The sequence below is a fragment of the Coturnix japonica genome, chromosome 6, assembly GCF_054131305.1.
Source record: "Coturnix japonica strain WE chromosome 6, WE-NBRP24, whole genome shotgun sequence".
Lineage (NCBI taxonomy): Eukaryota > Metazoa > Chordata > Aves > Galliformes > Phasianidae > Coturnix > Coturnix japonica.
Genome location: NC_140668.1, coordinates 31,780,804 through 31,796,184, shown reverse-complemented (window position 1 = coordinate 31,796,184; position 15,381 = coordinate 31,780,804). Strand labels below are relative to the sequence as shown.

The window sequence follows — 15,381 nt, the reverse complement described above, 5'->3', positions numbered from 1 at the left end:
ACTGAAAACACTTGTAGTGCTCCAAAAAATAAGCACTCTTGTTTCCTAAGGTACAGTACCACTATTTCTAAGGACTCCTTCCTCTCCTTAATGTAAAACACAGATAAAATTCATCACACTGAGTAATGCACTTATTTTATGCACAAAGCAAAACCTTAAATGTATTTATCCAGTGAAAGTCTTTATGCACGTATTTTCTAATACTGATGTGAAAATTAAAACCTTAAGGGTAACTATTGTAGGAACACTAACAAAAGTCATTTATTAAACCATGTAAAATAATCCTTGCTCTTTAGTTGCCTACGACAGGATACAGCATCCCAACTAGTGGCACAGGCAATAACCCTGCTCTAATCAGTAACACAGGAACCTGCTGAAGGCAAAATCAATAGAGCCCGCTTCCCAAATTATCTGAATATTTAGTTTTTCAAACATTGCACACCAAGATCTTTCAGAGCCAGCTTATCTTTTTCTGCCTTTCTAAGCTAACTGCATAAGTACTGCTTGTAAAAACTATTTGCCCATGCAAAGTGAAATAATCACAATGCCATGCTCATTTACACACAAAATGATTTTGTGTCCCATTGTGCTCACAGTTGTTCAGCTCTCTAGGGGTGATTAAACTAGCTATGCTGCTACAGCTTGAGATGATTTCACTGAATCGTTTCTCCATGAAGTTGCTTCTTTGCTAAGCTGTTATTTTAACCATAAAAGGTAAACAGAAGGCAGTTGTAAGAGCTCCATTCAGCTCCGTGCCCAGGGCTATAACCCTAGGGCAGAGAATGCTGAAAGACTGCAGAATTTTCCAGGGTGTTGCCTTTCTTGCTCTAAAGCCTTCAGGAATACTGTTCATTTAATACACACTCTAGATGATACATTTCAGATCCTACTAAAAGAAAGACTTCAAAAGTGTAAGAACTTTTGGGCGGATGAAGCTTTCCCACCTCTGCACATAGCCCGGGGCCATGGTAACCAATACTGCTGCTGATGTTGGGAAAATACAGTAGAAATAAACTGCAGAGAGCAGAGCAGACAGATAGGGACAGGGGAGGTGAAAGGTTGCAGAAGCAAGCGGCAGCCTGGAAGGGATAACGAGAAAAAAAAAAAGGGGGGGGGGGGGGGGGAGAGCGGAAAAGGAGGCAGCTCTGAAGGAGGGACAAAGTTAAATCGAGGAGCAGGCACTTAAAAAGACTACAGATGGGAAGCAAGACTAATTGCGGATGTAAAAGCGCTTTGTTTCTAAAGTTTATTGTTGCCAGGATAAAAATTAATTGAAACTAATGCTGTTATTCACTCGTGCAGTTTAATTCCTTCATGCACATTCGAGACGTGAAATGAGCACCGCAGGTTCCAGGAGCCGCCAGTCCCCGCTCGCTCCGCCCGGGCGCCTGCGGGGCCCCGTGGGTCGCGCCCCGCGCCCCGCCCGCAGCAGGACCGACACCCGCCGACGGGCGCTGCGGCCGCTCCGCTCCGCCCGGATCCGGGGAGGCCGGCGCCTGCCCGCGGCCCGGCCCCACCGCCGGAGCGGCCCCAGCCGCATCGCTCCGGGCCGAGCAGCTGCGGGAGCGGCCCCAGCCCCGCGGCCCCGCGGAGCCGGGGGCAGAGCCCCGGGCCGGGCATTTACCTTTGTCTCCATAAACACGCACGGCGACCGCTCGGGTCTGCCTCCAGAGCCACTCGGAGACAATTGGTTACGCTGAGAAGCGAGCCTAGAGACAAAGAAGGGATGGGGTTACTTGAAACCTCGCACTGGATGGCTCCAAAATTTAAAGTCCGTCAACATTTGCCCACACCTCCGCGCTGCCTCACGCACCGCTGTCCCGAGTGACAGAGTGGATCGTGCCCAAAACTTTTGCAGGGGGGAATGGGGGGCTGCCCGCGGAGCAATGCTCACCAAAAAAAAAAAAAAAAAGGAAAAAAGAGAGAGAGAGAAAAGCAGAGGCTTCCTTTCCTTTCCTTTCCTTTCCTTTCTCCCTCCCTCCCCACCCCCGCCCGCCGTGGCAGCCGCCGCTGTATCAGTGCGGCTTCACGTCACCCCACGCCTCTCCCCGCTGCTGGTCAGGGGAACCACCGCGGAGCGCCGCAGCCGCCCTCCCAACTTCTGCCTTTCGCTCTGAAACGCGGCGTGCCCGAAGGTAACCATCGGCAGGGAGAAAAAAAAAAAGCACAACATGGCGTCCTTTACTTATTCCCTCGTAACAGGGAGATATCTTAGATGAACGCGAGGGCAAAAAAAAGCCCCGTAACCCCGATCGCATCCGATTTCGGCGCAGCCAATGGAGGCGAGCGTTAGCCAGGCTAATGTATGAATTTTGCAGAAGTGTGCCACATCGCACGCAGGAGCAGAAATGCAAACTATAGCCTAGAGTGGTTTGAAGTCTGCCCCGACCCGAGCCTTCCACTCTCACTGGCGCCAGAGTTTCATTCACATCCCTCCCGTGCTTTCCATACGCGCCGCTCCCATTGTCGCCCGCCTTCCCTTTGTGCCGAGCCGCCCCGCCGCCACCCCCGCGCCCCGGCCGCGCACCCCGCGCCGCCCGCCCGACCCCCGCGGCTCCGCGTGTACCCTGCGAGAGCGCGGAGCGGGCTGCGCTGCCTCCGCCGCGCCGGGGCCGGGGCCGGGCCGTCTTCAGAGCCGGGGCCGGGGCGGCAGCGCGGGCACCCCGGGCCGCGGGGCTCCGCCGGCGCTGCCCATGCTGGAGCGGAGCAAAACAAAACATACACACACGCACGCACACACACGCACGGACACACACACACACACACACACACGCGCGGCGCGAGCAAAGCGGGAGCTATAGCTTTAAAAAAAAACAGCCCTCTGCCGCTTCTCCTCCGGAGCCGGAGCCGAGTTAGTTTGAAGAGGCACTTTCCCAAAAAAAAAAAAAAAAAAAAAAAAAAAAAGGAAAAAAAAAAAAAAAAAAAGGAGCGAGAGAAGGCGCGAGCGCCGCGCGGTGCAGCGCGATGCAATAATGCAATGCACGGCTCGGCACGGCACGGCACGGCACAGCGCTCCAGCCCGGCCCGGGTTCCTTACCTTGAGCACAGGATGAGCCGCGAGCCCCCCTCGGCTTTGGGCTCTGCCGGGTTTGTGTGTGGATGGGCTCGTTTTTTTTGCCTTTATTACTATCTTTGCTCCTCAGATCCTGCTGTGATTATTATTATTTTTAAGGCTTCTCTCTCTCCTCGCTCGCTCTCCCCCTCTCTGTTTTTTGCCGCTTCTTTCTATTTATGTTGTGTGTGCGCGGATGTGTGCGTGTGAGGGGGAAAAAAGCCTTTAAATGAAACTGCCGAGGCTGTTATGAGAAGAAAGGCAATAATCCCGTCTCTAAATAACAGAGGGAAGGGAGAAGAGGAGGAAAAAAAGCGAATTCTTGCTCAGGGCTTTGCAAACGCCTGCAGGGCAGAGGATTAGGCTACAATTAGCTCAGCCCTTTGCTCTCGCCCTAGCTAATTTTGCGATGAAAATTGGATATTTTCCCCTGCTTTTAGTGAAGGTCCCCAGATTTATTTCACACCCCCACCTCCCCCCCCCCGAGTAAAACAAAACACGAGCCCTGGAAATGGATGGGGCCGGGAAGCGCCGCAGCCCGCGGAGCCCTACGCTGCCCGCGGAACTGCGCGGCCCGGCCCGGCCCCGCCGGCGGTAACGGGTCGGTGCCGGGGAGGCTCGGGCCGCTGTCACGTCCTTCCGCGGGCTTACTGAAAAGAAGAGGGAGGAAAAGGGGGAAGGGGGGGAAAAAGCTGATTTTAATCATTGTCATTTGGTCTGATGTAATATTTCCCCAGGCGTTTTCAACTAGGCATAAATTTTCAGCTCCCAAATAAGTAACGCAGGGCACGTTTCTCACATCTCCCGACTCCTCCGTTACAATTAGGGTAGCACCCACTCCGCACTTGTTGATAAACTACATCAAGTTCAAAAATAAATAATAAAATTAAAAATCGCCGCGGCCCCCCCCGGGCGCATCCCCAGCGCCGGCGGCTGCAGACGGGGGGTCTCGGCGGCGGGGATGGGGGGGCCGCAATTATTTCCAGCCCGCCCGTCTCCCCCTCCCTTTCACCCTTTGCTAATGTCTCGCATTGTAAACGCCAAATTTCCTGTAGGCCATTAAAACCAAATGACGTCTATCGACATGCATTGTGCTATTGCGGAGCGCCCTGGCAGCCCGCCCCCGGCCAAAAGCGCCATTTCAATTAGAGCGTGCGGCGCGATGGCGCGGGGCTCCGCGGGCGGCTCCGCGGGCGCGCAGCGCTCCCCAAGGGGAAGGGGGCGGGAACCCCATCCGCACCAAAAAAATGAGAAAAAAGAAATGTTAATAAAAATTAAAACAACGCGAAACCCGCCCCTCAACTTTCCGCCCAAGACGCGCCTCCGCCCGCGGCTCCGCGTTTCCCCGAGCCCCCGCGGGGGATGCGCGCCCCGCGGAGAGCGGCCCCAAAGGGAGAAGTTCGTGGGGAGCGGCGCCCCGCAGCGCCCGGCTCTCGGCCGCCGCAGAGGAGGGGCTCCGCCAGCTGCGCGCCCGCGGAGCGGCGCCGCGCGTCCCGGTGGCCGCGGCCGGGCGGGCTGCAGCGCCTACTAGTGCCGAGCGCGGCCGCGCAGGGAGTTACGCAACACGGCGCGGCCGCCCGAAAGGTCAGCACGGCGCCCAGCCGCGCTCCTCTACGCGCCCGTCCGCGCTTCACTCCGCGCCGCGGGGCTCGGAGCGGCCCGCTTCAACCGGCGGGGAACGGGGAAAGGCAGGACCCCTGCGATCCGTGTTTTTTTAAAGTTATCTTGCGTGGCAGGAATAAACAGAAACTTTTCTCCTTAGGGGAGCTTTTTTTTTTTTTTTTTTCCTTTTTTTTTTTCTTTTTCTTTTTTTCCCTTCTCGAGTACAAACTACAGGAGAAGAGGGAAATTTTCTCATTAAAGTTACATCCCTGCAGTTAGTTCAATTACTTGATATATGCAGAAGATGTTGTAAATTTAAAGATTTAAATAGCTTACAAAGATGCCGGAGGCTCCATCAGTTAATTTCCTTAATTTATGGATTTTTAGCTGAGCTTCTGAAATGAAAAGGAGAATGAGAACTAGGTCAGCGGAGAGATTTGCATCCAGAACAGACTTCAATTTGTTTTCCTTGACCATCCCACCGGCCCAGGTGCGGGCCTCGGTGTGGTCCCATCTCTGAGCTCTGCGCGGCCCCAGGGCCAGCTCTGCCCCGACGTGCGGCCACTGCGCGTCCCCACGCGGCTGCCCCATGTGCCGTCGGGCCGGGCGGCAGCCCCAGCAGTGCCAGCAGCACCAGCACACCAGTGCCACCTCTCAGCGCTCAACAAGTGGAGCACGAGGAGGACAAGATGTGCCGAGGCTCCGCGACCCGTCTCCCAGCCCCAGCTACCTCATGTTTCTATAGGGATGAACTTGACAACGTAATTGCGATATGCTGAGTACTAAACGAAAACCAAATTTGAGAACCTAGAGCAGCAAGTGGAGCATTGCAGGAATAGGATGTTTCTGCACTGAGGTGCGGTAAAGAGGAGAAAGAAAACCTAAGAACGTTGCACTGAACAAAAAGCAGAAATTGTTTTCTGACTCATCCCAACACAACTGCCACAGGTACCACTTCACTGGCATGCAGGGCTAATCCAGATCTTCTTTGTTTGTTTGTTTGCAGACCAAAGACTGATCGGCATTTGGGATGAAGGAGGTGTGCACATGGTGGGATGTTTTTGCAGTAGCTGGGCACAACAATGTACTTGAGAGCTTTGAGTTTTTCTCACCTGGATTAGCGCTGAGGATAGATAATAAAGGTGCATTATAGATCCATGTGCACTCGCTCATCTCTTTCTTCTCACTCGAACGTGCGAATGTCTTTCTGTTGTTGTGTTTCAATATGTATGAATATATACATATGAATTAATACTTGAAAGTTTGATACAAACTAAACAGTTTTAGGAAGCAACACTGCAATATGATCAGTATCGGTGTTTGTGATTCAACGTTTCTTTTCCCACTAGATGAAGTTTCTAAGATTTGCAAGGTACATGTCAAGGACGGGTATATAAATGGATTTTTATTTATTCACAACTCCAAGACTAATTGCTTCTCTTTGCCTGAAGGCCAAGAGATTGGTTTTAATATGACACTTCAAAAGTATTCATAGAACTATAGAGATACTAAGTGTCATTGTTTAAAAGAGAAATCTCACTATGCTACTTGTGACCCTGAAAAGAAAATCTTCCACTTCAGTTTGAATCCTAATGCTGTTTTTCAGAGTTTCACTTAGAGCTCAACTATTAAGAAGTGCACAAAGGAAAATATTAAATAGTATGTAGTGAAGAAAAAAGAAGAAATACTATTAGAAGTGAACATAACTTATTCTCTGAAAAACTCTGTCGTCCTCCTTACAAAGCAATACAAAATTTGTAACAGAAGATTCCTGGGCTGGGTTGTAGGATATTACAACTAAAAGAGCTAAGTTACAACTTACTATAGGAGTTTGAAACCTTCTTGGCTAAATGCCTTGCATGGGTCTATGAAGATATTAAACACTTCACGTTAAATACTTTGGATTTATTTTATTTTTAGTCAGCAGTTCTTTGTATTCTATGCAGATGCTTCAAAACTGAATTGGACAGAACTGTTCTGTAATGTGTTTTTCAGTCTAATTTTTCCATAGTTCATTTCAATCTTATCAGTGAACAGCTCAAAAATCACCCAACGCTCTGATAACAGTATGGAATAGAAATCCATAGAGAATCCCACCTTCTTTTCCTCCATCTTTTGGTGTTTTCCAAAAATAACACTGCATATTTGTCAGAACAGAAAATGAAAGATTGTGAAAAGATGCAGATTTTAAGCAACAGCAATTTCCTATCAAGAAGATATTCCAAATATATTTGGAAATGATCAGATTCAAAATCTATTGGCTGTGTGAAAGAAGGTATAATGAACTGCAGAAAACATCAGCCTCTTCTACACTATGATATATGAATTTGTATATGGATCTTGAAATGCCTGGATGAAGATATTCTGGACACCTCATCCTGTATTAGTGCGTATCCTTTCCCTTATGTGTCTTCACTTGAGGCTTGAGTCTGACTTCAGCACCTCTCATGTTACATATATGAACCTGAGGCCAATTCTGGTTTCCTGGCAGTAAAAGCAATATTCGCACTAACTGCAAAAAGTACACACAGAAAAGTCCAGTCTGCCTGGTCCTCTTCTTTGAAACACTTTATGCTCCAGTGGGCATTTTAAATAAGAGAGAAAATAGAACATTTAATGAAATGTTTAAAGCAAGTGAGAATTCGAGTTTTGTTCCATTAAAAGAAAGGAATCTGTGTCTGCATGTAGATTAATACTCTTCTCAGTCACAGCTGAGACACAGATGAAGTCCAGAAGTAGTTTTGAGTAAGAAAATTGTCCTTCAGAAGTAGTAGTTGGTCAGTAAAGCCGTTGTGGTTTTGTTGCCTTCAGTGAGGTTTAATGGACATGACTACATCAGCGTTGTCTCCTGGTGGGAGAAGGCTGACCACAGACAGCCAGGGAGAAGCACATCTGAGAGATCATACCACACGTCCTGTGATTAGCACCATCACCTCCCTCATTACAATGAGATAGAAGCGGAAGTGTGGAAGGCTGATGTTACAAATGCATTGAGCTACTGAGAAAGGTTTGCTCTTGTGGGAAACCTGAAAATACGAAGAACCTTAAAATATCAGCACTTGCTTCAGCCAGCTGACACATAATGGATTAATTAAAAATAAAAAAGGAAAAAAAAAAAAAAAAAAGAAGAATTAAGAACATCTCCTAGCTGAAGCCAGTGGCAGTGCAAGTTCTGTAGCAGGAACTTGATCCAGGGTTTTCTAATTAAGACAAAAATTTGTTTGTCATTTATAGGCAGATAAGGGATTTCCTTGAGATGAGGGATTTCCATGGCCATGAAGGGAATAAAATTCAGTCTATAGGAACTCAACAAATCTTGTCATCCTCTTGCTTGAAATGCACTTCTATTGTTTTCAAGAAACTTATTGCTGCTGAGTGAATTTATAAACCGTTACTTTATTGCCTAAATAGAGATGGACTGCTTTTGAGACTATCCATTATCCAGCACCTAACTCATGACAACAGTATAATATAATCTATGCTGGATTGCAAAGATAAAATAGCTTGTCAGGAAATACAGAATAGAAGAAGTTTGCCCACCTCTTCATGCTTCCAAATGTTACAAGCCAAAATCAGGTCCTAAAATTAAATTTACTTCAGATGTCCTATGTTAGCTTTCAGCATGATGTTTCTCAGCTTGTTGTATTCTCTCATCATCTTAAACAGTAACAGTTTTGAATATTTTAAACATTTTTAAGTTACTTTTGTGCCATTTGTTTTTAGCTCCTTGTTAAATAAAGTGTATCCATTTTATAAATGTCATGGTAAGGGAAAAAACATTTTCATGGTTGAGTGTAATCCATTCATTGGTTTTTAGAGATGTGTGGTACTCTACGGCATGCCACAAATCCACACAGTGTCCCTGAAAGCTTGGTTTTTGCATACGGATTGCTGACTTAGCTGAACGATGTATAAGATCCTGTGCAGCCAGGCAGCTCCCAGTTGAACATACTTCTAAGGGAAGTTGTATGCATAGTTTCTTCTAGCAAAGGTCTGGAATAAGTTATACTGCAAAAAATGCCACTTAACTGAATACAGAGACTAAAGAAAAGAGCCATAATGACCCTTTTGGATGCAACTATGTACTGTTTTTAGGGTTTGAGGCGGGCACAAGCACATCTAGAACCAAGGATAAGTTGCTTCTTATTTATGTAGCAGTATTTCAACACTCTTCCTCTTTGTCAAATAGACTGAGAAGTCTGAATTTTGTGTGATTGGAACAGAACCTGAGAAAGCTGTAGCTCAACAAAGCATGATGACATGGACACGAGTGTAGAACAAAAAGAAAATAGAGCAAATTCTTCATGTGTGGATTCTGGAAAGGGATAGAATAGTCAAGACAAAACCAAAGAAAGTTAGACGTCAGTAGCAAGGAAGAAAATACTCTTAAGCACTGTGGTTTCAGAACCACTGTAAGCGAAAGGATAGTACAAGCTGTTGTAACCCTCAGACAACAGGATGAGTAGACAGATAAATTATCTTTGGAGGTAAGGGAATAACTTCTAAGCCATGAAACCATGAATTAAACAGCACATGAGGAGTTGAGTGAAGCCCACTTTTGTGTTGCAAATATCTAATAGAAAAAGCACAACTGGGAGGAAAAAACTAAAAAATTAATTCAGGGTCATGAAATTCATCTGTTAGACTAAATGAAGAGCGAATTGGAGTTTGTGGGGCTAAAACTAACTTGCAAATTAGCACACATCTCAGAACAAAACTAATTCCTGGTAATTGTATGAAAAGGCAGAATTAGCAGTGTTCTGGTCCCATTACTGCATCACAGAAAGACTCGAAACTGGCAGTGGTTTTGCATGATTGTCCTTTCAGACCTGCTTATATTGTGGTGCTGCCACAAGACAGCTTCAGTTTTCAGCCCAGTGTCCTATTCCCCACAGTGGTCATCCTGCCCACCTGTGGTGTGTGCAGACTCTGCTCAAGCATTTCCACTACATGCCACAATGGAAACACTCCTACCAAGAAGATGATGCATCACATTGCTGCTTTTCCTGGCCCACTTGTGTGCTGCTGCGGACAAGAGTTTAACCACAGCTTTGACACCTTTGTTTTAGTACAAAGAAGATGAGAGCTCTGAACCTGGCCAGCTAAGCAGAGTCTAACCAAATCCTGTTATGCCAGAGACCCTTGGAAAGGAGACAGTATGTCAGACATATGGTCGCAACATGCTGTGCTGCAGCCATCCTCGGCTAGCGTATGGTCTCCTGAGTACCATTGCCAGCTGGGCTCTAATTTACACTGGGCCTGAGAATCAGGGACCTTAACAGTCTCCCTGATGGTCTCTTCCCCTTTGCTTCACTGATTTCAGTTAAGCAGATTTTCAAAGCCTTTCATTCCTCCTGCCTGGAATCCTTTGAGGCAGATACAGTGGTATACACCGCTTTACTTATACTATGTGTTTAAAAAACATTCTGCAAGAGGAAAATTTCAGAATCTTGACTCTGTAAATTTTTTACTATCAATGGTATCACTTTGGATGTTGTGTAGGTATGTGAAGTTAATAATGCAGATGTCTCCAAAAGTCTGATATAAAAACAGCATTAACAAGTAGAAGAAATCATACTTACCTGTTCCAACCTGTGTGTGCTATGGCACTGTTTTTCATAGATCTGCACTCATATCTCTTTGAATATTGTGTTATTCCACTTTTTTTCTTTCTTTTTTATTTATTTATTTTTTTCCCACTGAATTTCTTCTCAGACAAAGAAGAAGATAATGCCTATCTTCTAGTTGGAGTAAACTCCTTCAATGAAGGCACATTTCTCACTGTGACTCATGCATTTGAAGGAAATCGTGCACAGAATAACCAAACTCTTAAGTTAAATAAACGTAACATTTAGTTTAAATGTTCTATTACAATGCCACAGTTTTTGACCTTGTAGCCTAAGTTTTCAGTTGGAAAAGTTATTAAAGGAAGTCAGTTTTGGATTTTAAAATCCAGCTTTTATTTTGCAATTAGCCTTTGAGGGACTTTCTGAAGGAAATCAACAGGACCATCCATCTGCCCGTTGTCTCCCACCTACGTAGACATAACCATCCAGTCCCTTCCTTTTGCTGCTTTTCTGCTTAATTTCTATTTCTTATTTCAGATGACAGTGGGAATTTGGAGCAGCAAAGCATCTCTCCAGGTTTCTGTGTGTGCCTAGCACACTAGGAACTCCTTTTCTTACCTGGACTCCAGTGCTCACCACATGACTGCTAACAAGAGCCATGTCATCAGCTCTGCTGGGGAGGCTAAACAATGAGGGATACGAGCAGGAATTACACTTGGGTCTGTGCGAGGATCCCAAACTGCTTCTGCATCTGCTGCCTTTAGGAATTTTGCTGTTCAGTCACAGGCCTGGAATTCAAATGCAGCCTTTTTCCCCTGTGGGCCACATATTTACTTGCTTTTCAAAAGCATCTTACATTCATATTCCCAGTATGGCAGAGTGTTTCCACTGTGAAAAGGGCAGTTCTTCCAAGAGATTAAAGGTTCTTCCACACATCTGAGGAGCGATAAAGCCAGGTGATGGCTGCTGCACACTGAGGGTCGGCAGGGATGGGGCTCCTCTTCCCCTTCACTCTGCATTTGTAGAGCTGTTAAGAAACCTGCTTGGTTTTGGGGAAGGAAAAGGACCAGAGGCCACTCTCACATGGCACCGTGGCAGCAGCATCCCAACTTCATCTCCACTTTGGCTTGTCGGATGTATTTTGCCCTTTGTTTCTTCAAGTGAAGATCATTGCTGGTGCAGTCCTTCTCCTCAGCGCTGCCACATTAGGATGTCAAGTCCCTGTTTCTCTTGTTGTGCCACATGAAACTAAAAACAGTGGCCCCACTGGAGTTGTTGCTACATTAAAGATGTAAGTGGAATTAAAAAAAAAAAAAAAAAAATCACTTTCAGAGCTTTTTATTTTTTATTTAATTTTTAATTAATCTTAATTAATTTGAATTTTGAAGCGATCTGAAAAATAGCTTTAAATGAGTATATATATATATATATATATATATATATATATATATATATATACTTCGATTTCCATTTCCAGAGCTGAGGGGCTCCATAAGGGGCTGAGGGCAATGGGAGGGTCTGCGGGTGGCTGCCGATCTGTCAGAGAGGTGAGTGCATGCAGGTGTGCGGGGTTTGGACGTGCTGATGACTTAGAGGTAAAAGCTGTTTGTGCTCGCAGGTGCGGCGCTGTGAGCTGTGGTGCTGGCCGGGATTGCGGCCCGACGGCGGGCCACGAGGCGTCATGGAGCCGCCGGGGGAGCGTGGTCCGCGGAGAGGTAGGAAGTGTTTCAGTTCTAATTAATGCCCATGTGGAGTCTGATTGTGCTGCAGTGTTCTCACGGGTATTGTAGCAACCAGGGTATATTTTAGGGTTCAGTTAATTAAAAACTATTTATAAATCTGACGAGGTCCTGAGTTGCACTTTGCTAAGCTTGGCTGCTGTGGCTCCCTTTGCTACAAAAATCCCCTTGTGTTGTATTTATACACACACAGCAGTTTTTTGGCCAACCCATAGAGCTCGTTGTCTACTTGCTTTGTTCTCTATAGGATATAGGATGTTGGCCCTGCCAGCTGGGCAGTGTTATGGAGGGACAGCACTCACTTTTAGCCTTTAGAGAAGAGGAAACCTTTCCCAGGCCTCCTAGAAGTGTGGCAGGTGTGGCCGGCAGTGCTGACCGTTGCAGGCCCTGCAGGCAGGGAGCTGGCTGCAGCCCTCCTGCCCCTGTGCTGGGTTACAGGGTGTAAGTTTGTAACCTTTGGATGGTGTTTGCATGCTGTCATAAGCCTCCTGAGGTGACATAAGTTGGGTTTTTTACTTCATTTTGTAGACAGTTCTATTTCCTTTTTCTGGTGTTAATTGTAAATGCCACCACAAGAGTCTAAGGCATCTTGTCTTTTAGCTCTATGTATGTTACATATATGTAAGGCATCAGCAGTGCATTTAAACACGTATTTGTAGTGAAGATATGCCTGAATTATTTGAAATGTGACTCGAGGAAAGTAACTTGATCAAAATGGCCTAACTTTTATACGTAAATATGAGTAAATGTATCTATGTATTGTAAGTTATTTGATTTTGAGTTTGATGAAAGGGGAGCAAGTTGTAGAATAGTTTGGGTTGGAAGGGACACTAAAGATCCATCCAGTTCAAACCTCTAGTTTATCTCTTGTGACAAATTAAATGTAAGGGCAGTAGTCCAAGTTGGACTCTTTACATACAGTGACTGGATAAATCTAGCCCTTTACATATCTCCAAGCTCCAGTTTCACGCTGCATTGCAAAGCATAGCAAGCTTTTCTCAACTGTTGATTTTCATTTATTTGTTTATTTACTCAAGGATTAGTGTGCCAATGCTGCTGACACTTGCCTTCCCAGAAATAGATGTTTAATCCAAGTGCTTGGGACCTGAAAACAGGTTTCTGTTTCTTGATTTTTGTGGCCTATACAAAGTAATGGAATAGCGAGTTAACTGCTGTTTGATTAAGAGAAACACTGCTTTCCTAGGATGGAAATTAGGAATTATCAGTAAGTTTTAAGAAAATGATGGAATAAACATAAATGGGAGAGCAAACGCTTACTTAATATTTTTCTTTAATTAAAAAAACAACCCAAGCACTGCTTTATCTTGTGGTTTTTGTATATCTCCTCTATAGATGTAACAAATGAACAATTCTCCTTGCGGAGTCTATGGGTGAAAATCTTTTTCCTAAGTGCTGATACCTGGGAAAGCTTGCTTAACTGTGTGTGATGTTCCAATGCAAAACATGATCTTTTCTGTTTTTGTTACTTTTGAGGAAAAAGGGTTGCTGAATCATGCAAGATTACTTTCTATTCTTCTGAGAACAGCAAACGGTAAAAACAAACAAACAAAAAACCCCAAATCCCAGCTGCTGAAGTGCTTCTGTTTTATTTCACAAATGCTTGCTATGTGTTGTAGGCGTTTTCTCTGGCTGTGGAGGCGCATTTTAGTACTTGGGAACTGAATTTCTTGGCTATCTATGTGAGTGGCTTGTTTTATCAAAAATCTTCTGCCTGAGATACACACCAAAAGTGTATCTTGATGCCTTGGTCTGTGGGCTGCGTAGAATAATTCTGTGAAAAAGGCTGACAGTGTCACAATAAAATAGTTTTGTGCAAATGCTGTTTTGAGGGACAACCTCCTGCCTTTCTATAGCTTGCCAATGCTGATCCTGGTACAGATTTGATGATTGTTTTAACATGGCCAAAAGCAAGCAAAGACCTAATGGTATTTAGCAGTGTCGTTTGCAGAGAATAACACTTGTGGTGTTCTAGGACTCATATTTTTCATGTGCTCTCAGCCTGAGAAACAAAATATTGGTTCAGTATAGATATACAGGACTGCGGTTAACAGTTTACTAGACAGATTGAGTTGTCACACGCTGCATAAAGGAATGCTTGATCCTCTGTGCAGCTGTTAGGAAAGTAATAATTTGAGGAGCAGAGCTCACAGCTCACTGTTCACAGCAGAGCTACTCCAGTTGAAACACAGGAGCTTTTAATGAGAATTAATTGGGGGAGGGGTGGAGATGAGTCCCTTTACAGGAGAAAATTACAGCATGTTTCCTACATTCTGTGTAAATAATAGTTTCTGTCTCTTCTGTTAGCATTGTTGTTGTGAAGCCATGTCCATACTGTAGCTTAAAACACTTCATGGTAATTCTTCCCTTGATTACTTAATGGAGCTATTGCTTACTATTGGCTTTTGTCTTCCCTGCCTACATGGATATCTGGTGATTCAGTGGATATTTATTTGCTCAAATTTAGAACTCATATGAACCAAATCCTGACCTCTGTTCATCTACAGTAAACTTTGTCATGCAATTTAATGGTTTTTTTTGTTTCCTTTTTTTTTTCTTTTTTTTTTTTTTCCTGTGCCTGGTAGTTATGCTAATAGAGTGCTAACTTTGTGATATTTCATATTTACAGTGTTAATAGCAAAACAGTAGCTGTGGCTTTATTGTGTTAGATGTTTTTACTATTTTATTTATAGATCTAAAACCTACAAGATATGATATAAAAGCCTTCAATATGAAAAATGTTACATTTCTGAGCAGACAGTGAGAAAATTGCCTTTTAGAGGTCAAAACTCCCAGTGCCTCTGGCAACATGGCCTTGATGTCATTTGACAGGGTGGAAACACAGCCCTTCATGGGAATAAACAGCCAATACCTGCATGATTCATTTTGTTAGGAGGGTTCTCCCATTGTTGCTAGGCAATATTTGCTAGGTGGAGTTAAAAAAAAATAAAAAAAAATAAAAAAAAAATAAAGAAAAAGAAGAAAGAAAAAAGCCAACAACAAAAATCCATCACCAGAACCCCAACAGTTGTCTTGCTGTTGATGTTCTCTTTATGCTCATTTGTTTTGATAAGGTGGAAATTTCTCTCTTCTGCAGAGTTAACAGAAGAGGCAGCAAATGAATCCCAGTAGATGACTCCCCTTCTGAGAGACAGGGTGGGGAAAGGGGAGGGAAAGGATTGTCACCTGGTTTGCAGAAGGTTTTCATTCTCTTTTCCTCCTGCTGTACCTTCTTAGAGCTGTCTGTTTGGAAGCGCTCAGCTGTTCTGTGATGCACAATTCTTAGAGAAGAAACATGGCAGAGACCAGCAGACATTCATTTGAAATGATTTTCATTCTGTGCATTCTGGAATGGACTTGAAAGCAGGTCTCAGAGGCAACTTGTATGTACCAGTTTGTCTTA

The 15,381-nt window shown here is 44.9% G+C and overlaps 1 protein-coding gene across 3 annotated transcripts in view; it reads right to left on the bottom strand.

Annotated features, from left to right (window-relative positions):
* Positions 1-4,549, bottom strand: part of KCTD15 (potassium channel tetramerization domain containing 15) — a 43,212-nt gene extending 38,663 nt beyond the window's left edge. Inside the window, exons 1-2 of one of the 3 annotated variants that reach the window (XM_015874043.3) lie at positions 3,038-4,549; positions 1,625-1,709 (exon numbers count right to left, since the gene is read on the bottom strand). In XM_015874043.3, the coding sequence (XP_015729529.1) occupies positions 1,625-1,636 (12 nt within the window). In that variant the 5' untranslated portion in view covers positions 1,637-1,709; positions 3,038-4,549. Of the gene's footprint in view, positions 1-1,624; positions 1,710-1,793; positions 1,921-2,566; positions 2,876-3,037 lie in introns of those variants that run through there. The other 2 variants (XM_015874045.2, XM_015874044.2) reach the window with 2 other exon arrangements.
* Positions 4,550-15,381: the final 10,832 nt, after the last annotated feature.